At 55.3% G+C, this 26206-nt stretch overlaps 1 protein-coding gene across 1 annotated transcript in view; it reads left to right on the forward strand.

Moving 5' to 3' along the window:
• CHD8 (chromodomain helicase DNA binding protein 8) overlaps window positions 1-26206 on the forward strand; it is a 50364-nt gene that overhangs the window by 22451 nt on the left and 1707 nt on the right. Inside the window, 16 exon segments of the mRNA XM_048290403.1 lie at window positions 524-703; window positions 952-1062; window positions 1153-1412; window positions 3124-3323; window positions 4834-4993; window positions 5984-6073; window positions 6979-7082; window positions 8342-8456; window positions 9556-9691; window positions 9757-9811; window positions 18294-18489; window positions 19392-19600; window positions 20748-20796; window positions 20930-20970; window positions 23830-24132; window positions 25685-26133. Of these exon segments, the coding sequence (XP_048146360.1) occupies window positions 524-703; window positions 952-1062; window positions 1153-1412; window positions 3124-3323; window positions 4834-4993; window positions 5984-6073; window positions 6979-7082; window positions 8342-8456; window positions 9556-9691; window positions 9757-9811; window positions 18294-18489; window positions 19392-19600; window positions 20748-20796; window positions 20930-20970; window positions 23830-24132; window positions 25685-26133 (2658 nt within the window).

The following is a 26206-nucleotide window of genomic DNA, read 5'->3' on the forward strand; positions in this document are numbered from 1 at the left end:
GAAGTTGAGGTTCTCCACGGTGAGGTTCTCCGAGTTCTGAAGACCGCGAAGCGGAGGTTCTTCCAGTTGGATGCGTTTTCCAAGGAATTCGGGGTTTGTGGATGCCAGAGTTGAGGTTGTCCCAGTTGAGGTTCTCCAAGTTGAACTTCTCCCAGTTGAGGTTCTCCCGGTTGAGCTTCTCCCGCTTGATGTTGTCCCAGTTGAGGTTTTCCCAGTTGAAGTTGTTCCAGTTGAGATTCTCCCAGTTGAGGTTGTTGCAGTTGAGATTCTCCCAGTTGAGATTGTCCCAGTTGCGGTTGTCCCAGTTAAGGTTCTCCCAGTTGAGTTTCTCCCGGTTGAGCTTCTCCCAGTTAAGATTCTCCCAGTTGAGGTTATTCCACTTGAGACTCTTCCAGTTGAGATTCTCCCAGTTGAGCTTCTCCCAGTTAAGATTCTCCCGGTTGAGCTTCTCCCAGTTGTGGTTCTCCCGGTTGGATTTTCCGAGGAAGTTTGGCGTTTCCCAAGGAACTCCCCCGTTTCCCAGATCCAGCAGTTCTCCAAGAAGGAGATCGAGGACCTCCTGCGCAAGGGCGCCTACGCCGCCATCATGGACGAGGACGACGAGGGCGCCAAGTTCTGCGAGGAGGACATCGACCAGATCCTGCTGCGCCGCACCACCACCATCACCATCGAGAGCGAGGGCAAGGGCTCCACCTTCGCCAAGGTGCGCCCGCGGGCGGGGCCGGGCGGCCGTGGCGGACGTTGGGGGGTGCAGGTGCTCTTGGGTGGCCACCGTGGAGGTTCTCGGGGCACGTAGAGACCCCGAATCCAGCTCCACGTGGGTTTGGGTGGCCACCACGGAGGTTCTTGAAGCCCACGTGGAGGTCCGGCTGACCGTTGGTGGCCCTGGAGAAGGTCCGGGCGCGCCCCGGTGTCCGCAGCCCGGCCCAGCTGCCCGCTCCCCTCCCCCAGGCCAGCTTCGTGGCCTCGGAGAACCGCACGGACATCGCGCTGGACGACCCCAACTTCTGGCAGAAGTGGGCCAAGAAGGCCGACCTGGACCTGGACCTGCTCAACAGCAAGGTGGGGTCACCCGCAGGGGTCACCCGGAGGGGTCAGCGGGGCCGGGCCGGGGTCAGCCGGGGCTCGCTGACCGCCGCCCGCCCGCCGCAGAACACGCTGGTCATCGACACGCCGCGCGTGCGGAAGCAGACGCGCCACTTCAGCACGCTGCGCGACGACGACCTGGTGGAGTTCTCGGACCTGGACAGCGACGACGACCTGGACAGGCTGGACAGGGCCACGAGGTCGCGGCGGGGCCACCACGGCGGCGGTCACCACCACGGCCACCACCAGCACGCCCCGCCGGCCGCGCCGCAGCCGTTCGGGAGGAGCGACTGCTTCCGCGTGGAGAAGCACCTGATGGTCTACGGGTGGGTGGGGGCGCCCGGGGTTGGCCTCCCGTTGACCCCCGCGTTGGGCCGACGGCTTCGCTCGAGCGCTCGGTGCCGCGCGGTTGGCGCCGTCGGTCGCGCGGTGACTCGGCGTTGGCCCCGTTGACCCCGCTGACCCCTGGTGACCTCAGCACCCCCCCCGTTGACCCCGTTGACCTCCCATTGGTTCCCCATTGACTCAGCGTTGACCCTTTGTTGACCCCACGTCCTTCGCTGATGCCCCGTTGACCCCAACGTCCCTCACTCACCCGTCGTTGACCCCGTTGACCTCCCATTGACCCCATTGACCTCCTATTGACCCTATTGATGTCCCCTTGATCCTATTGGCCTCCCATTGACCCCATTGACCTTCTATTGACCCCATTGACCTCTCATTGACCTTCCATTGATCCCATTGACCTCCCATTGACCTTCCATTGACCCCATTGACCTTCTATTGACCCCATTGAGCTCCTATTGACCCTATTGACCTCCTATTGACCCTATTGATGTCCCGTTGATCCCATTGATCTCCCATTGACCCCATTGACCTCCCATTGACCCCATTGACTTCCCATTGACCTTCTATTGACCCTATTGCCCTCCTATTGACCCCATTGACCTCCCATTGACCTTCCATTGACCTCATTGACCTCCCATTGACCTTCCATTGACTCCAATGACTTCCCATTGACCCCATTGGCCCCCCACTGACCCTATTGACCTCCCATTGACCTTCCATTGATCCCATTGACCCCATTGGCCTCCCATTGATCTCATTGACCTCCCATTGACCCCATTGGCCCCCCATTGACCCCATTGACCTCCCATTGACCCCATTGGCCTCCCATTGACCCCATTGACCTCCCATTGACCCCATTGGCCCCCCACTGACCCTATTGATCTCCCATTGACCTTCCATTGATCCCATTGACCCCATTGGCCTCCCATTGATCTCATTGACCTCCCATTGACCCCATTGGCCCCCCATTGACCTCCCATTGACCTCCCATTGACCCCATTGGTCCCCCATTGACCCCATTGACCTCCCATTGACCCCCATTGGCCCCCCACTGACCCTATTGACCTCCCATTGACCTTCCATTGATCCCATTGACCCCATTGGCCTCCCATTGATCTCATTGACCTCCCATTGACCCCATTGGCCCCCCATTGACCTCCCATTGACCTCCCATTGACCCCATTGGTCCCCCATTGACCTCCCATTGACCTCCCATTGATCCCACTGACCTCCCATTGACTTTCCACTGACTCCACTGGCCCCCCCATTGACCCCACTGGCCCTCCTATTGACCCTATTGACCTTCTATTGATCCCATTGACCACCCATTGACCCCATTGACCCTATTGGTCCCCCATTGACCTTATTGGTCCTCCATTAACCCCATTGGCCCCCCACTGACCCCGCTGACCTCCCATTGACCCCATTGACCTCCCATTGACCCCACTGACACCATTGCTTTGCCATTGACCTTCTGTTGCCCCCGCTGACCTTCTGTTGCCCCCGCTGACCTCCCGTTGCCCCCGCTGACCTCCCGCTGCCCCCGCTGACCTCCCGTTGCCCCCGCTGACCTCCCGTTGCCCCCGCTGACCTCCCGTTGCCCCCGCTGACCTCCCGTTGCCCCCGCTGACCTCCCGCTGCCCCCGCTGACCTCCCGCTGCCCCTGCTGACCGCTCGCTGACCGCTCAGGTGGGGCCGCTGGCGGGAGCTGGCGGCGCAGGGCCGCTTCAAGCGGCGCCTGTCGGAGCGCGACGTGGAGGGGCTGAGCCGCGCCATCGTCCTCTTCTGCCTGCTGCACTTCCGCGGCGACGACGGCGTCCGCGCCTTCGCCTGGGCCCTGCTGGCCCCGCCCGAGAACGGCCGCGCCCGCCCCGCGCTCGGCCACCCCGGTGAGGGCCGCCGCGGATCGGGGGGCTTCGGGGTCATCCCGGGGGTCGTTGGGCTCAGCCGAGGATGGGTTTTGGGGTTCTTGAGGCGTTTGGGGTCTTCTGCAGGAGGTTCTGGGGATCTTGGAGGGCGTCGGGATCATCCAAGGGAGGTTTGGGAGACCCTTGGGGTTATTCTGGGGTGGGTTTGGGGCCCTTGGGGTCATTCTGGGGTGGGTTTGGGGTCATTCTGGGGTCATTCTGGGGTGGGTTTGGGGTCATTCTGGGGTGGGTTTGGGGTCATTCTGGGGTCATTCTGGGGTGGGTTTGGGGCCCTTGGGGTCATTCTGGGGTGGGTTTGGGGTCATTCTGGGGTCATTCTGGGGTGGGTTTGGGGTCATTCTGGGGTGGGTTTGGGGTCATTCTGGGGTCATTCTGGGGTGGGTTTGGGGCCCTTGGGGTCATTCTGGGGTGGGTTTGGGGTCATTCTGGGGTCATTCTGGGGTGGGTTTGGGGCCCTTGGGGTCATTCTGGGGTGGGTTTGGGCTCTTTGAGGTCATTCTGGGGTGGGTTTGGGGTCATTCTGGGGTGGGTTTGGGGCCCTTGGGGTCATTCTGGGGTGGGTTTGGGCTCTTTGAGGTCATTCTGGGGTGGGTTTGAGGTCATTCTGGGGTGGCTTTGGGGTCATTCTGGGGTGGGTTTGGGGTCTTTGGGGTCATTCTGGGGTGGGGTTCGGGTCATTCTGGGGTGGGTTTGGGCTCTTTCGGGTCATTCTGGGGTGGTTTTGGGGTCATTCTGGGGTGGGTTTGGGGCCCTTGGGGTCATTCTGGGGTGGGTTTGGGCTCTTTGAGGTCATTCTGGGGTGGGTTTGGGGTCATTCTGGGGTGGGTTTGGGGCCCTTGGGGTCATTCTGGGGTGGGTTTGAGCTCTTTGAGGTCATTCTGGGGTGGGTTTGGGGTCATTCTGGGGTGGGTTTGGGGCCCTTGGGGTCATTCTGGGGTGGGTTTGGGCTCTTTGAGGTCATTCTGGGGTGGGTTTGGGGTCATTCTGGGGTGGGTTTGGGGCCCTTGGGGTCATTCTGGGGTGGGTTTGGGGCCCTTGGGGTCATTCTGGGGTGGGTTTGGGCTCTTTGAGGTCATTCTGGGGTGGCTTTGGGGTCATTCTGGGGTGGGTTTGGGCTCTTTGAGGTCATTCTGGGGTGGCTTTGGGGTCATTCTGGGGTGGGTTTGGAGATATTGAGGTCATTCTGGGGTGGTTTTGGGGTCATTCTGGGGTGGGTTTGGGGCACTTGGGGTCATTCTGGGGTGGGTTTGGAGATTTTGAGGTCATTCTGGGGTGGTTTTGGGGTCATTCTGGGGTGGGTTTGGAGATTTTGAGGTCATTCTGGGGTGGTTTTGGGGTCATTCATTTGGTGATCTCCGTGCCCACCCCACCCCATTCCGTGCCCACCCCATTCCGTGCCCACCCCATTCCGTGCCCATTCGGGGCTCTCCCCCGTCCCACCCCGCTGACCGCCGGCCCCGTGCCCCCCCAGGCGCGGCCGTGCCGCCGCCGTTGCCGCGTGGCCGCAAGGGCAAGAAGGCGCCCAAGGTGCCGCCGGAGCCGAGCGGGGCCGAGTGGCCGCGGGGCCACGAGCCCGAGGCGCTGCTGCAGGACGAGGGCTACCGGAAGCACCTGCGGCACCAGAGCAGCAAGTGCGGCCCGGGGAGGGGGGATTTGGGGGCTTTGGGGGGATTTGGGGGGTTTGGGGGGATTTTGGGGGGGTTTTGGGATTTTTTTGGGTTTTTTTGGTTTTTTTTGGGGGGGTTTTTGGGGGGGTTTTGGGGTTTTTTTGTGGGATTTCAAGTTTTTGGGAGGGGGTTTGTGGAGTTTCGGGGTTTTTTTGTGGGGTTTTGGGGTTTTTTTCCGGGTTTTTGTGGGGTTTGGGGGGTTTTGTGAGGCTTTGGGTTTTTTTGTAGGATTTCAAGTGTTTTGGGATTTTGGGCTTTTTTTTGGTGTGGTTTTACGGATTTTTGGTGAGATTTTGGGTTTTTTATGGGATTTTGGAGTTTTTTTGTAGGGTTTTGGGGGTGTTTTTGTGGGATTTCGGGGGTTTTTGTGGGATCTTGGGGGTTTTTTGTAGGATTTTGGGGTTTTTTTCTGGGATTTTGGGGGTTTTTGTGGGATCTTGGGGTTTTGTGAGGCTTTGGGGTTTTTTTTGTGGGATTTCAAGTTTTTTGGGATTTTGGGCTTTTTTTTGGTGCGGTTTTACGGATTTTTTGTGGGGTTTTGGATTTTTTGTGGAATTTTGGGGGTTTTTGTGGGGTTTTGGATTTTTTGTGGGATTTCAGGGTTTTTTGTCGGATTTTGGGGTTTTTTTCTGGAATTTCAGGGGTTTTTTGGTGTGATTTTACAGGTTTTTTGTGGGATTTCGGGTTTTTTGCGGGATTTCGGATTTTTTGTGGGATTTCGGGTTTTTTTGTGGGATTTCGGGGGTTTTTGTAGGATTTCGGATTTTTTGTGGGATTTTGGATTTTTTCTGTGATTTCGGGGGTTTTTTTGGTGCAGTTTTATGGATTTTTTGTGGGATTTCGGATTTTTTGTGGGATTTCGGAGTTTTTGTGGGATTTCCCGTTTCTCGTGGTGTCTCGGGGTTCTGGTGCTGGGTTTTTTTGGGGACTTTGCCCGACCCCCGCTGCTCTCAGGGTGCTGCTGCGGCTGCGGATGCTTCACTTCCTGCGCCACGAGGTCATCGGCGACCAGGCCGAGAAGGTCCTGGCGGGGGCCAGCGCCAGGTGAGGCTTTTGGGGCTTTTTGAGGGGATTTTGGGGTTTCCCGAGGGTTTTGGGGGGGTTTTGGAGCCGTTTTGGGGTGGTTTGAGGAGGTTTGGGGGGGGTGTTTTGGAGATTTAGGGGGGATTTATGGGGGTTTTTTTTGGGCGGTTTGGGGGATTTGGGGGATTTTGGGAGGGATTTGAGGGATTTCAGGAGGGATTTGGGATATTTTGGGAGGGATTTGGGAGATTTTGGGAGGGATTTGGGAGATTTTGGGAGGGATTTGGGGGGTTTTGGGGTGGTTTGAGGAGGTTTATTGGGGGGGGACGTTTTGGAGATTTTGGGGGGATTTATGGGGGTTTTTTTGGGCAGTTCAGGGGATTTTGGGAGGGATTTGGGGGATTTTGGAGAATTTGGGGTGATTTGAGGAGGTTTATGGGGGGGGTGTTTTGGAGATTTAGGGGGGATTTATGGGGGTTTTTTTTGGGCGGTTTGGGGGATTTGGGGAGGGATTTGGGGGATCTTGGGGGGGATTTGGGGGATTTGGGGAGGAATTTGGGGGATTTGGGGAGGGATTTGGGATATTTTGGGAGGGATTTTGGGAGGGATTTGGGAGATTTTGGGAGGGATTTGGGGGATTTGGGGAGGGATTTGGGGAGGGATTTTGGGGGGGGATTTTGGGGATTTTGGGAGGGATTTGGGGGATTTGGGGGGGATTTGAGGGATTTTGGAGCGTTCCGGGGGTTTTGGGGTGGTTTGAGGCTCTTTGGGGCACTTCTGGCGCGGTTTTGGGGTTTTTTATGGGGGATTTGGGGGGATCTGGGGCTTTCCAGCCCCGTTTTTGGGTCGGTTTCGGTCCGTTCCCCCTCGTTTTCGGTGGTTTGACCCCGTTTTTGGGGTCCCCGCCCCGTTTTTGGGGTCCCCAGCGATGTGCACATCTGGTTCCCGCTGCTGGAGCAGCTGGAGGTGCCCACGGCCTGGTGGGACCCCGAGGCCGACAAGTCCCTGCTCATCGGGGTCTTCAAGCACGGTATTGGGGCAAATTCCGGCGGTTTTGGGGCTTTGGGGGGTTTGAGGGGTCTTGAGGTGGTTTTGGGGTGGTTTGGGGTGATTTTGGGTGGTTTGGGGTGATTTTGGGGTGGTTTGGGTGTTTTGGGGTGGTTTGGGGTGATTTTGGGGTGGTTTGGGTGTTTTGGGGTGGTTTGGGGTGATTTTGGGGTGGTTTTGGGTGGTTTTGGGCTGTCTGGAGGGGGATTGAGGAGGTTGGGGGGAGGATTTTGGAGAGGTTTGGGTGATTTTGGGGTGGTTTTGGGTGGTTTTGGGGTGTCTCGAAGGGGATTGAGGAAGTTGGGGGAGGATTTTGGGGTGGTTTAGGGTGGTTTTGGGGCGGTTTTGGGTGGTTTGGGGTGTTTTAGGGTGGTTTTGGGTGATTTTGGGGTGGTTTGGGTGGTTCTGGGGTGGCTTTGGGTGATTTTGGGGTGGTTTTGGGGTGGTTTTGGGTGTTTTGGGGTGGTTTTGGGTGGTTTTGGGTGATTTTGGGGTGGTTTTGGGTGTTTTGGGGTGGTTTTGGGTGGTTTTGGGGTGATTTTGGGGTGGTTCTGGGGTGGTTTGGGGTGATTTTGGGGTGATTTTGGGTGTTTTGGGGTGGTTTTGGGTGGTTTTGGGGTGGTTTTGGGTGTTTTGGGGTGGTTTGGGGTGGTTTTGGGTGATTTTGGGGTGGTTTGGGTGGTTCTGGGGTGGTTTTGGGTGTTTTGGGGTGGTTTTGGGTGGTTTTGGGGTGATTTTGGGGTGGTTCTGGGGTGGTTTTGGGTGATTTTGGGGTGATTTTGGGTGTTTTGGGGTGGTTTTGGGTGGTTTTGGGGTGGTTTTGGGTGTTTTGGGGTGGTTTGGGGTGGTTTTGGGTGATTTTGGGGTGGTTTGGGTGGTTCTGGGGTGGTTTTGGGTGTTTTGGGGTGGTTTTGGGTGATTTTGGGGTGGTTTTGGGTGCTTTGGGGTGTTTTCCGTGCATCCCGGAGTGGCTTTGTGGGATTTTTGTTTCGGGGTTGTTTCGGGGCCGTTGTGGTGACGAATTTGGGGTATTCAGGGTTCTTTTCCCAGGGTTTTTTGCCGTTTTTGCGACCTTTTGGGTGATTCTGGGGCGGTTTTGGGGTTTTTCGGGTACGAGGGGCCCCACGCCATGAGGGCCCTGCGTTTTGGGGTTATTTCGGGTGCATTTCGGGCTGTTTCGGTGGGGTTTTTTGCTGGTTTTCGTCCCTTGAGCCCGTTTTGGGGTGGTTTTGGGGTTTTTAGGGTACGAGCGGTACCACACCATGCGGGCAGACCCCGCCCTGTGCTTCCTGGCCAAGGCCGGCGGTCCCGATGCCACGGCCGTGGCGGCCGAGCAGCGCCTGGAGGGGCCCGAGGGGTGAGCGGGGGAGAGCCCGGACCTGGGCGGGTCGGGGGAATTTGGGGAGGTTTGAGGAGATTTGGGGGAATTTGGGGAGGTTTGGGGAGGCTTGGGATGGTTTTGGGGAGGTTTGGGATGGTTTTGGGGAGGTTTTGTGTGGTTTTGGGGAGGTTTGGGATGAATTTGGGGAGGTTTGGGGGAATTTGGGAAGTTTGAGGTGGTTTTGGGGAGGTTTGGGGGAATTTGGGGAGGTTTGGGGAGGTTTGGGATGGTTTTGGGGAGGTTTGGGATGGTTTTGGGAGGTTTGGGGTGGTTTTGGGAGGTTTGGGATGAATTTGGGGAGGTTTGGGGAGGTTTGCGGTGTATTTGGGGAGGTTTGGGATGGTTTTGGGGAGGTTTTGTGTGGTTTTGGGGAGGTTTAGGGTGGTTTTGGGGTGGTTTGGGGTGGTTTTGGGGAGGTTCAGGATGAATTTGGGGCCGTTTGGGGGAATTTGGGGAGGTTTGGGGTGAATTTGGGGAGGTTTGGGATGGTTTTGGGGAGGTTTGGGGAGGTTTGGGATGGTTTTGGGGAGGTTTGGGATGAATTTGGGGCAGTTTGGGATGGTTTTGGGGATGTTTGGGGGAATTTGGGGAGGTTCTGTGTGGTTTTGGGGAGGTTTGGGATGGCTTTGGGTGTACTTGAGGTGCTTTCGGGGGGTTTTTTGGGTGATTTGTGGTGGTTTTGGGGAGGTTTGGGGACGTTTGGGGGAATCTGGGGAGGTTTGGGGTGGTTTTGGGTGTATTTGAGGTGGTTTCGGGGGGATTTTTGGGCGATTCGGGGGGATTTTGGGGTGAATTTTGCGCTGCTTTTGGGGTGGTTCGAGGAACTGTGGGTTTGGAGCCCTCCTGGCATCCCCAAACCCCCCCAAAATCGGGGGATCCCCCCTAGGCCGGGGTGCCCCTGATGACCCAGCCATGCTAATACCGACCGGCCCCGGCGCCGGGCTGAGTTCAGCTCCAGGCTGAGGCACCCCCGGCGTTTTGGGCCCAATTCCCGGGATTTTGGGTCTGCCCGGCGCTTCCGGGCTGAATCCGGGCGGGTTTGGGGTGAATTCAGGGAGTTTTGGGGTCTCCCCAGGGCTGATTTCGACAAAGACCCCGAGGACCCTGAGTACAAACCCCTGCAGGGGGGGCGGCGAGGAGGTAAAAAAAAAGGGGGGAAATGCCCCAAAATCCCCCGAAATCCCCCGAATTCCCTCAAATTCCCAGGCTTTGTCCCCAAAATTCCCCGTTTTGGGGGGGGGTTTTGGGGACTTTGGTGACCCCATGACCCCCCCAGAGTGACCCCCTGGCCGGGCTGGACGAGGAGATCTCGGTGGTGGATGGGGACGAAGGTAAAGGGGGGGCCTGGAATGCCCCAAAATCCCCCAAATTCCCCCCAAAATTCCCTCGAGGAAACGCCGCAAAGCGCTCGGAAATTCCCGGAAATTCCCCCGGAATTCCTTCGAGATCCCCTGGAACTCCCTGGAATTCCCTGAAATCGCCCCAAAATCCACCCCGAGGCCCCCAGAGTTTTCCCGAACCCCCCCAAAATTCCCCAAAACCAACCAAAATCCCCCCCTTTCCCCCCAAAACCCAAGGGGACCCCCCGAGTGACCCCGTGGCCACTTCAGGACCCCCAAAACGACCCCAAACTGACCCCAAAGTGACCCCAAATGACCCCAAACTGACCCAAACTGACCCAAACTGACCCCAAACTGACCCCAACTGACCCCAAACTGACCCCAAACTGACCCCAAACTGACCCAAACTGACCCCAAACGACCCCAAATGACCCCAAATGACCCCAAACTGACCCCAAATGACCCCAAATGACCCCAAACTGACCCCAAATGACCCCAAACTGACCCCAAACTGACCCCAAATGACCCCAAACTGACCCCAAATGACCCCAAACTGACCCCAAACTGACCCCAAATGACCCCAAATGACCCCAAACTGACCCAAATGACCCCAAACTGACCCAAACTGACCCCAAACTGACCCCAAACTGACCCCAAATGACCCCAAATGACCCCAAATGACCCCAAACTGACCCCAAAGTGACCCCAAACTGACCCCAAACTGACCCAAACTGACCCCAAACTGACCCCAACTGACCCCAAACTGACCCCAAATGACCCCAAACTGACCCCAAACTGACCCAAATGACCCCAAACTGACCCAAACTGACCCCAAATGACCCCAAACTGACCCCAAATGACCCCAAATGACCCCAAACTGACCCAAACTGACCCCAAATGACCCCAAACTGACCCCAAATGACCCCAAATGACCCCAAATGACCCCAAACTGACCCCAAAGTGACCCCAAACTGACCCCAAACTGACCCAAACTGACCCCAAACTGACCCCAACTGACCCCAAACTGACCCCAAATGACCCCAAACTGACCCCAAACTGACCCAAACTGACCCCAAACTGACCCAAACTGACCCCAAATGACCCCAAATGACCCCAAACTGACCCCAAACTGACCCAAACTGACCCCAAATGACCCCAAACTGACCCAAACTGACCCAAATGACCCCAAATGACCCCAAACTGACCCCAAATGACCCCAAACTGACCCCAAATGACCCCAAATGACCCCAAACTGACCCCAAACTGACCCCAAATGACCCCAAACTGACCCCAAATGACCCCAAACTGACCCCAAATGACCCCAAATGACCCCAAATGACCCCAAACTGACCCCAAACTGACCCCAAACTGACCCCAAATGACCCCAAACTGACCCCAAATGACCCCAAACTGACCCCAAACTGACCCAAACTGACCCAAACTGACCCCAAACTGACCCCAAATGACCCCAAACTGACCCCAAACTGACCCAAACTGACCCCAAATGACCCCAAACTGACCCAAACTGACCCCAAACTGACCCCAAATGGCCCCAAACTGACCCCAAACTGACCCAAACTGACCCAAACTGACCCCAAACTGACCCCAAATGACCCCAAACTGACCCCAAATGACCCCAAACTGACCCCAAACTGACCCAAACTGACCCCAAACTGACCCCAAATGACCCCAAACTGACCCAAACTGACCCAAATGACCCCAAATGACCCCAAACTGACCCCAAACTGACCCCAAATGACCCAAACTGACCCCAAACTGACCCCAAATGACCCCAAACTGACCCAAACTGACCCCAAATGACCCCAAACTGACCCCAAACTGACCCAAACTGACCCCAAACTGACCCAAACTGACCCCAAATGACCCCAAATGACCCCAAACTGACCCCAAATGACCCCAAACTGACCCCAAACTGACCCAAACTGACCCCAAACTGACCCAAACTGACCCAAACTGACCCAAACTGACCCCAAACGACCCCAAATGACCCCAAATGACCCCAAACTGACCCCAAACTGACCCAAACTGACCCCAAACGACCCCAAATGACCCCAAACTGACCCAAACTGACCCCAAACTGACCCAAACTGACCCCAAATGACCCCAAATGACCCCAAACTGACCCCAAATGACCCCAAACTGACCCCAAACTGACCCAAACTGACCCCAAACTGACCCAAACTGACCCAAACTGACCCAAACTGACCCCAAACTGACCCCAACTGACCCCAAACTGACCCCAAACTGACCCCAAACTGACCCAAACTGACCCCAAACGACCCCAAATGACCCCAAATGACCCCAAACTGACCCCAAATGACCCCAAATGACCCCAAACTGACCCCAAATGACCCCAAACTGACCCCAAACTGACCCCAAATGACCCCAAACTGACCCCAAATGACCCCAAACTGACCCCAAACTGACCCCAAATGACCCCAAATGACCCCAAACTGACCCAAATGACCCCAAACTGACCCAAACTGACCCCAAACTGACCCCAAACTGACCCCAAATGACCCCAAATGACCCCAAATGACCCCAAACTGACCCCAAAGTGACCCCAAACTGACCCCAAACTGACCCAAACTGACCCCAAACTGACCCCAACTGACCCCAAACTGACCCCAAATGACCCCAAACTGACCCCAAACTGACCCAAATGACCCCAAACTGACCCAAACTGACCCCAAATGACCCCAAACTGACCCCAAATGACCCCAAATGACCCCAAACTGACCCAAACTGACCCCAAATGACCCCAAACTGACCCCAAATGACCCCAAATGACCCCAAATGACCCCAAACTGACCCCAAAGTGACCCCAAACTGACCCCAAACTGACCCCAAATGACCCCAAACTGACCCCAAACTGACCCAAACTGACCCCAAACTGACCCAAACTGACCCCAAATGACCCCAAATGACCCCAAACTGACCCCAAACTGACCCAAACTGACCCCAAATGACCCCAAACTGACCCAAACTGACCCAAATGACCCCAAATGACCCCAAACTGACCCCAAATGACCCCAAACTGACCCCAAATGACCCCAAATGACCCCAAACTGACCCCAAACTGACCCCAAATGACCCCAAACTGACCCCAAATGACCCCAAACTGACCCCAAATGACCCCAAATGACCCCAAATGACCCCAAACTGACCCCAAACTGACCCCAAACTGACCCCAAATGACCCCAAACTGACCCCAAATGACCCCAAACTGACCCCAAACTGACCCAAACTGACCCAAACTGACCCCAAACTGACCCCAAATGACCCCAAACTGACCCCAAACTGACCCAAACTGACCCCAAATGACCCCAAACTGACCCAAACTGACCCCAAACTGACCCCAAATGGCCCCAAACTGACCCCAAACTGACCCAAACTGACCCAAACTGACCCCAAACTGACCCCAAATGACCCCAAACTGACCCCAAATGACCCCAAACTGACCCCAAACTGACCCAAACTGACCCCAAACTGACCCCAAATGACCCCAAACTGACCCAAACTGACCCAAATGACCCCAAATGACCCCAAACTGACCCCAAACTGACCCCAAATGACCCAAACTGACCCCAAACTGACCCCAAATGACCCCAAACTGACCCAAACTGACCCCAAATGACCCCAAACTGACCCCAAACTGACCCAAACTGACCCCAAACTGACCCAAACTGACCCCAAATGACCCCAAATGACCCCAAACTGACCCCAAATGACCCCAAACTGACCCCAAACTGACCCAAACTGACCCCAAACTGACCCAAACTGACCCAAACTGACCCCAAATGACCCCAAACTGACCCCAAACTGACCCCAAACTGACCCCAAATGACCCCAAACTGACCCCAAACTGACCCCAAACGACCCCAAACGACCCCAAATGACCCCAAACTGACCCAAACTGACCCAAACTGACCCCAAAGTGACCCCAAATGACCCCAAACTGACCCCAAACTGACCCCAAACTGACCCCAAATGACCCCAAACTGACCCCAAACTGACCCAAACTGACCCCAAACTGACCCCAAATGGCCCCAAACTGACCCAAACTGACCCCAAACTGACCCAAACTGACCCCAAATGACCCAAACTGACCCCAAACTAACCCAAACTGACCCCAAATGGCCCCAAACTGACCCCAAACTGACCCCAACTGACCCCAAATGACCCCAAACTGACCCCAAATGACCCCAAACTGACCCCAAATGACCCCAAACTGACCCCAAATGACCCCAAACTGACCCCAAACTGACCCAAACTGACCCAAACTGACCCCAAACTGACCCCAAATGACCCCAAACTGACCCCAAACTGACCCAAACTGACCCCAAATGACCCCAAACTGACCCAAACTGACCCCAAACTGACCCCAAACTGACCCAAACTGACCCAAACTGACCCCAAACTGACCCCAAATGACCCCAAACTGACCCCAAATGACCCCAAACTGACCCCAAACTGACCCCAAACTGACCCCAAACTGACCCCAAACTGACCCCAAATGACCCCAAATGACCCCAAACTGACCCCAAATGACCCCAAACTGACCCAAACTGACCCAAACTGACCCCAAAGTGACCCCAAATGACCCCAAACTGACCCCAAACTGACCCCAAACTGACCCCAAATGACCCCAAACTGACCCCAAACTGACCCCAAATGGCCCCAAACTGACCCAAACTGACCCAAACTGACCCAAACTGACCCCAAATGACCCCAAACTGACCCCAAATGACCCCAAATGACCCAAACTGACCCAAATGACCCCAAATGACCCCAAACTGACCCCAAACTGACCCAAACTGACCCAAATGACCCCAAATGACCCCAAACTGACCCCAAATGACCCCAAACTGACCCCAAACTGACCCAAACTGACCCAAACTGACCCCAAACTGACCCAAACTGACCCCAAATGACCCTAAATGACCCCAAACTGACCCCAAACTGACCCCAAACTGACCCCAAATGACCCCAAACTGACCCAAACTGACCCCAAACTGACCCCAAACTGACCCCAAATGACCCCAAACTGACCCCAAACTGACCCAAACTGACCCAAACTGACCCCAAATGACCCCAAACTGACCCCAAATGACCCCAAACTGACCCCAAACTGACCCAAACTGACCCCAAACTGACCCAAACTGACCCAAACTGACCCCAAACTGACCCCAAATGACCCCAAACTGACCCCAAATGACCCCAAACTGACCCCAAACTGACCCAAACTGACCCCAAACTGACCCCAAATGACCCCAAACTGACCCAAACTGACCCAAATGACCCCAAATGACCCCAAACTGACCCAAATGACCCCAAACTGACCCCAAATGACCCCAAACTGACCCAAACTGACCCCAAATGACCCCAAACTGACCCCAAATGACCCAAACTGACCCCAAACTGACCCCAAATGACCCCAAACTGACCCAAACTGACCCCAAATGACCCCAAACTGACCCCAAACTGACCCAAACTGACCCCAAACTGACCCAAACTGACCCCAAATGACCCCAAATGACCCCAAACTGACCCCAAATGACCCCAAACTGACCCCAAACTGACCCAAACTGACCCCAAACTGACCCAAACTGACCCCAAATGACCCCAAACTGACCCCAAACTGACCCCAAACTGACCCCAAATGACCCCAAACTGACCCCAAACTGACCCCAAACGACCCCAAACGACCCCAAATGACCCCAAACTGACCCAAACTGACCCAAACTGACCCCAAAGTGACCCCAAATGACCCCAAACTGACCCCAAACTGACCCCAAACTGACCCCAAATGACCCCAAACTGACCCCAAACTGACCCAAACTGACCCCAAACTGACCCCAAATGGCCCCAAACTGACCCAAACTGACCCCAAACTGACCCAAACTGACCCCAAATGACCCAAACTGACCCCAAACTAACCCAAACTGACCCCAAATGGCCCCAAACTGACCCCAAACTGACCCCAACTGACCCCAAATGACCCCAAACTGACCCCAAATGACCCCAAACTGACCCCAAATGACCCCAAACTGACCCCAAATGACCCCAAACTGACCCCAAACTGACCCCAAATGACCCCAAACTGACCCCAAACTGACCCCAAACTGACCCAAACTGACCCCAAATGACCCCAAACTGACCCCAAATGACCCCAAACTGACCCCAAACTGACCCAAACTGACCCCAAACTGACCCCAAACTGACCCCAAACTGACCCAAACTGACCCAAACTGACCCCAAACTGACCCCAAATGACCCCAAACTGACCCCAAACTGACCCAAACTGACCCCAAATGACCCCAAACTGACCCAAACTGACCCCAAACTGACCCCAAATGGCCCCAAACTGACCCAAACTGACCCCAAACTGACCCCAAATGACCCCAAACTGACCCCAAATGACCCCAAACTGACCCCAAACTGACCCCAAACTGACCCCAAACTGACCCCAAACTGACCCCAAATGACCCCAAATGACCCCAAACTGACCCCAAATGACCCCAAACTGACCCAAACTGACCCAAACTGACCCCAAAGTGACCCCAAATGACCCCAAACTGACCCCAAACTGACCCCAAACTGACCCCAAATGACCCCAAACTGACCCCAAACTGACCCCAAACTGACCCCAAATGGCCCCAAACTGACCCAAACTGACCCCAAACTGACCCCAAATGACCCCAAACTGACCCCAAACTGACCCCAAACTGACCCCAAATGGCCCCAAACTGACCCAAACTGACCCAAACTGACCCAAACTGACCCCAAATGACCCCAAACTGACCCCAAATGACCCCAAATGACCCAAACTGACCCAAATGACCCCAAATGACCCCAAACTGACCCCAAACTGACCCAAACTGACCCAAATGACCCCAAATGACCCCAAACTGACCCCAAATGACCCCAAACTGACCCCAAACTGACCCAAACTGACCCAAACTGACCCCAAACTGACCCAAACTGACCCCAAATGACCCTAAATGACCCCAAACTGACCCCAAACTGACCCCAAACTGACCCCAAATGACCCCAAACTGACCCAAACTGACCCCAAACTGACCCCAAACTGACCCCAAATGACCCCAAACTGACCCCAAATGACCCCAAACTGACCCCAAACTGACCCCAAATGACCCCAAACTGACCCCAAACTGACCCCAAACTGACCCCAAACTGACCCCAAACTGACCCCAAATGACCCCAAACTGACCCAAACTGACCCCAAACTGACCCCAAACTGACCCCAAATGACCCCAAACTGACCCCAAACTGACCCAAACTGACCCAAACTGACCCCAAATGACCCCAAATGACCCCAAACTGACCCCAAACTGACCCAAACTGACCCAAACTGACCCCAAATGACCCCAAATGACCCCAAATGACCCCAAACTGACCCCAAACTGACCCAAACTGACCCCAAACTGACCCCAAACTGACCCCAAATGACCCCAAATGACCCCAAACTGACCCCAAACTGACCCAAACTGACCCAAACTGACCCCAAATGACCCCAAATGACCCCAAATGACCCCAAACTGACCCCAACTGACCCCAAACTGACCCCAAACTGACCCCAAACGACCCCAAATGACCCAAACTGACCCCAAACTGACCCAAACTGACCCCAAACTGACCCAAACTGACCCAAACTGACCCCAAATGACCCCAAACTGACCCCAAATGACCCCAAATGACCCCAAACTGACCCAAACTGACCCAAACTGACCCAAACTGACCCCAAATGACCCCAAATGACCCCAAACTGACCCAAACTGACCCAAATGACCCCAAATGACCCCAAACTGACCCCAAACTGACCCCAAACTGACCCAAATGACCCCAAACTGACCCCAAATGACCCCAAACTGACCCCAAACTGACCCCAAACTGACCCCAAACTGACCCCAAATGACCCCAAACTGACCCCAAATGACCCCAAACTGACCCCAAACTGACCCCAAACTGACCCCAGCTCCCCCCAAATGACCCCAAACTGACCCCAAACTGACCCCAAACTGACCCAAACTGACCCCAAATGACCCCAAATGACCCCAAACTAACCCAAACTAACCCAAACTGACCCCAAATGACCCCAAATGACCCCAAATGACTTCAAACTGACCCAAACTGACCCCAAATGACCCCAAACTAACCCAAACTGACCCCAAATGACCCCAAACTGACCCCAAATGACCCCAAACTGACCCAAACTGACCCCAAATGACCCCAAACTGACCCAAACTGACCCAAATGACCCCAAATGACCCCAAACTGACCCAAACTGACCCCAAATGACCCCAAACTGACCCAAATGACCCCAACTGACCCCAAACTGACCCCAAACTGACCCCAAACTGACCCCAAATGACCCCAAACTGACCCCAAATGACCCCAAACTGACCCCATGTCCCGCCCCTCCCCCCAGGCCCCCCCGCCGGCTCGGGCCCGCAGCCGCCCTGGCCGGCGGGGTCGGCGCTGACCGCTCGCTTCCGGCGCCTGATCGGGGCCTGCCAGAGGGCCGGGAGCCGGGAGCAGCCCCGGGAGCCGCCCCGGGACCCCCCCGGCGAGCGGCGGCGGCAGCGGCGCGGCCACGACGGCGCCCGGCGGGACAAGCAGCAGCGGTACGGGGCCGGGGGGGGGCTCCGGGAGGGTCTGGGGGGGCCAGGACCCCCAAATTCGGGTTCGGCGGCTCCAAAAACGCCCAGGGTGAATTTTTGGGGGCGGCGGGAGCCCCGAATCGTTGGGTTTTTCTCAGATTGCTGTCGGTTTTTACCCTTCCAGGACCTTCTCAAGGTGGGGTTGGGGTTCAGGACCCAAAATTGATACTTTTGGGTCTCAAAACCACGAATCCTTCTCGTTTTGGGGTTCAGGACCCCAAATGCTTCGTTTTTGTCGCTTTTAGGTCCATTGCAATCGAAATTTTACCCTTCCAGGACCTTCCCCAAGCGGGTTTGGGGCTCACGACCCAAAATTGGTGTTTTCAGGTTTTAGAAACAGCAGAATTCCGTTTTCGGGGTGCAAACCCCCAAATCCCTGATTTCCCCCTTCAGCACCTGCTTGGAATCCTCCTTTACCCTTCCAGGACCTTCCCTCTGCCAGTTTGGTGGATTTTTGACTTTTTTTGGGTTTTTTTCCCCCGTTTTTCCCATTTTTTGGCCGTTTTCCCATTCCCAGTTGGGTTGGCCACAAGCACTCGGATTTCCTGCGCCTGGCCTCGACTTTTGGGGTGGTTTGGGGGGCTTTTGGGTGTTTCTGGGGCATTTTTTTGCTGTTTTTTCCCATTTTTCTTGGTTTTATGCCATTTTTCCCATTTTTTCATGGTTTTTTTCACCTTTTTTCACCGTTTCTCCCGTTTCCCAGTGGCCTCGACTTTTGGGGCGCTTTTGGAGATTTCTGGTTGGTTTCTTCCCTTTCCTTGCCATTTTTTGGGCCATTTTCCACCGTTTTTTCGCCCTTTTTTCGCCGTTTCTCGCCGTTTCTCGCCGTTTTTCACCGTTTTGCCCGTTTCTCTCCCCGTTTCCAGCTGGACGCGCCGGGAGCAGGCCGATTTCCTGCGCGTGGCCTCGACCTTCGGCGTGGAGCTGGAGCCGGGCTCGGGCCGCTTCCGCTGGGGGCGGTTCCGGGCCTTGGCCAACCTCGAGCGCCGCTCGGACGAGGACCTGACCCGCTTCTACCACGGCTTCGTGGCCATGTGCCGGCAGGTCTGCCGCCTGCCGCCGGCGCCCGGAGACGGTAACGGGCTCGCTTCCTGCCATTTCGGGCAATTCCGGGGGTTTTAGGAGATTTCAGGGGGTTTGGACCCCGAATCCGGGCGGTTCGAACCCAAATCGAGGGGGTTGCATCCCAAAACCGGAGGGATTCAGGGAGGTTTGGGGGGATTTTAGGGGATTCAGGGTTCTCTTTTTTTTCTCTCTCCCAGCCTCGCCGTCCTCCTTCGTTTTCCCCAATTCCCAACCCCCAAAATCCCATTTTTACCCCGTTTTTAACCATTTTCCCGTTTCCTGGTCTCTTTCAGTGGCACCACCGCTGTCCCAAAACGCCCATTTTTAACCCCATTTCCTCTCTCTCGCGGTGACTCCGGTGCTGTCCCCAGTGCCACTGCTGCCCCCAACCCCCATTTCTAACCCGTTTTTAACCAATTTCCCCCGTTTTTGTGTCTCTCTCAGTGCCGCGTCCACTGGCCCCATCACCACTGTCCCATACCCCCATTTTCCCCATTTTTAACCCGTTTTTAACCAATTTCCCCATTTTTTCTCTCTCTCAGTGCTTCCACCGCTGTCCCCGCCACCCCTGGCCGTGTCCCCACTGCCGCTGTCCCAAACCCTCATTTTTCCCCTTTTTAACCCGTTTTTAACCATTTTTCCCCTTTTTCTCTCTCTCTCAGTGCCCTCATCTCTGTCCCCACCACCGCTGTCCCAAACTCTCATTTTTCCACATTTCTAACCCATTTCTAACCCATTTTTCCCATTTTTAACCTATTTTTAACCCATTTCTAACGCATTTCTAACCCATTTTTCCCATTTTTAACCCATTTTTAACCAATTCCCCCATTTCTCTCTCTCTCAGTGCCACCGCCGCTGTCCCCGCCGCCCCTGGCCGTGTCCCCGGCACTGCTGTCCCAGACCCTCATTTTTCCCATTTTTAACCCATTTTTAACCCATTTTTCCCATTTTTAACCCATTTTTAACCAATTCCCCCATTTCTCTCTCTCTCTCAGTGCCACCGCCGCTGTCCCCACCACCCCTGGCCGTGTCCCCACTGCCGCTGTCCCAAACCCCCATTTTTCCCATTTTTAACCCATTTTTAACCCATTTCTAACCCATTTCTAACCCATTTTTCCCATTTTTAACCAATTCCCCCATCTCTCTCTCTCTCTCAGTGCCGCCGCCGCTGTCCCCGCCGCCCCTGGCCGTGTCCCCGGCACCGCTGTCCCAAACCCTCATTTTTCCCATTTTTAACCCATTTCTACTCCATTTTTCCCATTTTTAACCTATTTTTAACCCATTTTTCCCCTTTTTAACCCATTTTTAACCAATTCCCCCATTTCTCTCTCTCTCTCAGTGCCACCGCCGCTGTCCCCGCCGCCCCTGGCCGTGTCCCCGGCACCGCTGTCCCAAACCCCCATTTCTCCCATTCTTAACCCATTTTTAACCCATTTCTACCCCATTTTTCCCATTTTTAACCCATTTTTAACCCATTTTTCCCATTTTTAACCCATTTTTAACCAATTCCCCCATTTCTCTCTCTCTCAGTGCCACCGCCGCTGTCCCCGCCGCCCCTGGCCGTGTCCCCGGCACTGCTGTCCCAAACCCTCATTTTTCCCATTTTTAACCCATTTTTAACCCATTTTTCCCATTTTTAACCCATTTTTAACCAATTCCCCCATTTCTCTCTCTCTCTCAGTGCCACCGCCGCTGTCCCCACCACCCCTGGCCGTGTCCCCACTGCCGCTGTCCCAAACCCCCATTTTTCCCATTTTTAACCCATTTTTAACCCATTTCTAACCCATTTCTAACCCATTTTTCCCATTTTTAACCAATTCCCCCATTTCTCTCTCTCTCTCAGTGCCACCGCCGCTGTCCCCGCCGCCCCTGGCCGTGTCCCCACTGCCACTGTCCCAAACCCCCATTTTTCCACATTTCTAACCCATTTCTAACCCATTTTTCCCATTTTTAACCCATTTTTAACCAATTCCCCCATTTCTCTCTCTCTCAGTGCCGCCGCCGCTGTCCCCCGCCGCCCCTGGCCGTGTCCCCGGCACCGCTGTCCCAAACCCTCATTTTTCCCATTTTTAACCCATTTTTAACCAATTCCCCCATTTCTCTCTCTCTCTCAGTGCCACCGCCGCTGTCCCCACCACCCCTGGCCGTGTCCCCACTGCCGCTGTCCCAAACCCCCATTTTTCCCATTTTTAACCCATTTTTAACCCATTTCTAACCCATTTCTAACCCATTTTTCCCATTTTTAACCAATTCCCCCATCTCTCTCTCTCTCTCAGTGCCACCGCCGCTGTCCCCCGCCGCCCCTGGCCGTGTCCCCACTGCCGCTGTCCCAAACCCCCATTTTTCCACATTTCTAACCCATTTCTAACCCATTTTTCCCATTTTTAACCCATTTTTAACCAATTCCCCCATTTCTCTCTCTCTCAGTGCCGCCGCCGCTGTCCCCGCCGCCCCTGGCCGTGTCCCCGGCACCACTGTCCCAAACCCTCATTTTTCCCATTTTTAACCCATTTTTAACCAATTCCCCCATTTCTCTCTCTCTCAGTGCCACCGCCGCTGTCCCCGCCGCCCCTGGCCGTGTCCCCGGCACTGCTGTCCCAGACCCTCATTTTTCCCATTTTTAACCCATTTTTAACCCATTTTTCCCATTTTTAACCCATTTTTAACCAATTCCCCCATTTCTCTCTCTCTCAGTGCCGCCGCCGCTGTCCCCGCCGCCCCTGGCCGTGTCCCCGGCACCGCTGTCCCAAACCCTCATTTTTCCCATTTTTAACCTATTTCTACTCCATTTTTCCCATTTTTAACCCATTTTTAACCAATTCCCCCATTTCTCTCTCTCTCAGTGCCACCGCCGCTGTCCCCGCCGCCCCTGGCCGTGTCCCCACTGCCGCTGTCCCAAACCCTCATTTTTCCCATTTTTAACCCATTTCTACTCCATTTTTCCCATTTTTAACCCATTTTTAACCAATTCCCCCATTTCTCTCTCTCTCAGTGCCACCGCCGCTGTCCCCACCACCCCTGGCCGTGTCCCCGGCACCGCTGTCCCAAACCCTCATTTTTCCCATTTTTAACCCATTTCTACTCCATTTTTCCCATTTTTAACCCATTTTTAACCAATTCCCCCATTTCTCTCTCTCTCAGTGCCACCGCCGCTGTCCCCACCACCCCTGGCCGTGTCCCCACTGCCGCTGTCCCAAACCCCCATTTTTCCCATTTTTAACCCATTTTTAACCCATTTCTAACCCATTTCTAACCCATTTTTCCCATTTTTAACCAATTCCCCCATTTCTCTCTCTCTCTCAGTGCCACCGCCGCTGTCCCCGCCGCCCCTGGCCGTGTCCCCACTGCCACTGTCCCAAACCCCCATTTTTCCCATTTTTAACCCATTTCTACCCCATTTTTCCCATTTTTAACCCATTTTTAACCAATTCCCCCATCTCTCTCTCTCTCTCAGTGCCGCCGCCGCTGTCCCCGCCGCCCCTGGCCGTGTCCCCACTGCCGCTGTCCCAAACCCCCATTTTTCCCATTTTTAACCCATTTCTACTCCATTTTTCCCATTTTTAACCCATTTTTAACCAATTCCCCCATCTCTCTCTCTCTCTCAGTGCCGCCGCCGCTGTCCCCGCCGCCCCTGGCCGTGTCCCCGGCACCGCTGTCCCAAACCCCCATTTTTCCCATTTTTAACCCATTTTTAACCCATTTTTCCCATTTTTAACCCATTTTTAACCAATTCCCCCATTTCTCTCTCTCTCTCAGTGCCACCGCCGCTGTCCCCGCCGCCCCTGGCCGTGTCCCCACTGCCGCTGTCCCAAACCCCCATTTCTCCCATTCTTAACCCATTTTTAACCCATTCCTACCCCATTTTTCCCATTTTTAACCCATTTTTAACCAATTCCCCCATTTCTCTCTCTCTCAGTGCCGCCGCCGCTGTCCCCACCACCCCTGGCCGTGTCCCCACTGCCGCTGTCCCAAACCCTCATTTTTCCCATTTTTAACCCATTTCTACTCCATTTTTCCCATTTTTAACCCATTTTTAACCAATTCCCCCATCTCTCTCTCCCTCTCAGTGCCGCCGCCGCTGTCCCCGCCGCCCCTGGCCGTGTCCCCGGCACCGCTGTCCCAAACCCCCCATTTCTCCCATTCTTAACCCATTTTTAACCCATTCCTACCCCATTTTTCCCATTTTTAACCCGTTCTTTCCCCGTTTTTAACCGATTTCCCCATCTCTCTCCCTCTCAGTGCCGCCGCCGCTGTCCCCGCCGCCCCTGGCCGTGTCCCCGGCGCTGGCCCTGCGCTGCCTGCGCCGCCTGGCGCTGCTGCGCTGCCTGCGGGAGCGCGTGCTGCCGCACCCGGCGCTGGGCTCGCTGCTGGCGCGGGTGCCGCCGCCGGCGCCGCCGCTGCCGCCCTGGTGGCTGCGGGGCGTGCACGACGCCGAGCTGCTGCGCGCGGCGGCGCGGCACGGCCTGCGCGGGGCGCTGCTCCGCGGCGGCATCACCCCCGGCGGCCGCGGCGCCGAGCCGGCGCCTCCCGGCAGCGGGGACGGCGACGGACGGGAGGGGACGGCGGAGAGGGAGGAGGAGGAGGAGGAGGAGGAGGAGGAGGAGGAGGAGGAGGAGAGCGAGGAGGAGGAGGAGGAGGAAGGAGGTGAGGTTTGGGGGGAAAAATGGGGGTTTGGGGGAAAAAAATGCTGAGTTTTTGGGGGGGAAAAGGGTAAAAAAAGGGGGAAAGGAGCTGAGATTTGGGAGGAGGAGGAGGAAGGAGGTGAGATTTGGGGGGAAAAACGGATTTGGGGGGGAAAAAGGGGATTCTAAATTTTGGGGGAAAAACGGGGAAAAAAAGGGGAAAGGAGCTCCGAATTTGGGGGGAGGAGGAAGGAGGAGAGCGAGGAGGAGGAGGAAAGAGGTGAGGTTTTGGGGGAAAAACAGGGATTTGTGGGGAAAAAGGGGATCCCAAATTGGGATTTGGGGGGAAAAGGGGATTCCAAGTTTTGGGGGAAGAACAGGGAAAAAAGGGGGAATGGAGCTCGAATTTGGGGGGAGGAGGAGGAAGAGGAAGGAGGTGAGTTTTGGGGGTGGGGGGAAACGGGGATTTGGGGGGGAAAAGGGGATTCCAAGTTTTGGGGGAAAAACGGGAAAAGGGGGAAAGGAGCTTGAATTTGGGGGGAGGAGGAGGAGGAAGGAGGGAGGTGAGTTTTGGGGAGAAAAATGGGGATTTGGGGGAAAAAGGGATCCCAAATTTTGGGGGAAAAACAGGAAAAAGGAGAAAGGAGCTTGAATTTGGGGGGAGGAGGAGGAGAGCGAGGAGGAGGAGGAAGGAGGAGGAAGGAGGTGAGTTTTGGGGGGAAAAACGGGGATTTGGGGGGAAAAAGGGGATCCTAAATTTTGGGGGAAAAACGGGGAAAAGGAGGAAAGGAGTTCGAATTTGGGGGGGAGGAGGAGGAGGAAGAGGAGGAAGGAGATGAGTTTTTGGGGGAAAAACAGGGATTTGGGGGGAAAACAGGAAAAAGGGGGAAAGGAGCTCGAATTTGGGGGGAGGAAGAGGAAGGGGGTGAGTTTTGGCGGGAAAAATGGGGGTTTGGGGGAAAAAAATGCTGAGTTTTGGGGGGGAAAAGGGTAAAAAAGGGGGGAAAGGAGCTGAGATTTGGGGAGGAGGAGGAAGGAGGTGAGTTTTTTGGGGCGGGGAAACAGGGATTTGGGGGGAAAAAGGAGATCCCAAATTTTGGGGGAAAAACAGGCAAAAAGGGAGAAAGGAGCTCGAATTTGGGGGGAGGAGGAGGAGGAGGAAGGAGGCGAGTTTTGGGGGGAAAAATGGGGATTTGGGGGAAAAAAATGCTGAGTTTTGGGGGGGAAAAGGGTAAAAAGGGGGGGAAAGGAGCTGAGATTTGGGGGGGAAAATGAGGAAGGAGGGAGGTGAGTTTTGGGGGGAAAAATGGGGATTTGGGGGGAAAAAGGGATTCCAAATTTTGGGGAGAAAACAGGGAAAAAAGGGGGAAAGGAGCTCGAATTTGGGGGGAGGAAGAGGAAGAGGAAGGGGGTGAGTTTTGGGGGGAAAAATGGGAAAAAAGGGGAAAGAAGCTCAGATTTGGGGGGAGGAGGAGGAGGAGGAGGAGGAAGGACACGAGAGAGAAAGGTGGAAAAAGGGGAGGAGAATCCCAAATTTTGGGGTTTTAAAAGGGGATCCCAAACGTGTGGGATTCCGAGGGAGCTTTTGGGGGAGATTTGGAGGGAGAAGAGCCCAAATTGGGGCCGGAAAAACGGAGGGAAAGCGGAAAATCCCCCGAAGTTTGGGAGAGGCGGGGATTGGACGGGGAAAACCCCAAAATCCAGGGAGGGGGAGATTTTTTGGGGGGGTTCAGAGCGTTTTTGGGGTCCCCCTCGTGCAGGGCCGGAGCCTCTGGAGGATGAGGATGAGGAGGAGGAGGAGGAAGAGGTGGAGGAGGAGGGGGGGGAGGACGAGGATTCCCCTCCCCCCTCGGGCGAGAGCGGCTCCCCCAAACCGCCCCTCCCCCACCCCGCGCCCCGAAATCTCCTCTACTGGCCCAAGGTACAGAAATCACCCCAAAAAAAAGAAAAAAAAACCCCAAAAACCCCAAAATTTGGGGGGATGGAGGTTCCGG

Source organism: Corvus hawaiiensis, chromosome 40, assembly GCF_020740725.1.
Source record: "Corvus hawaiiensis isolate bCorHaw1 chromosome 40, bCorHaw1.pri.cur, whole genome shotgun sequence".
NCBI lineage: Eukaryota > Metazoa > Chordata > Aves > Passeriformes > Corvidae > Corvus > Corvus hawaiiensis.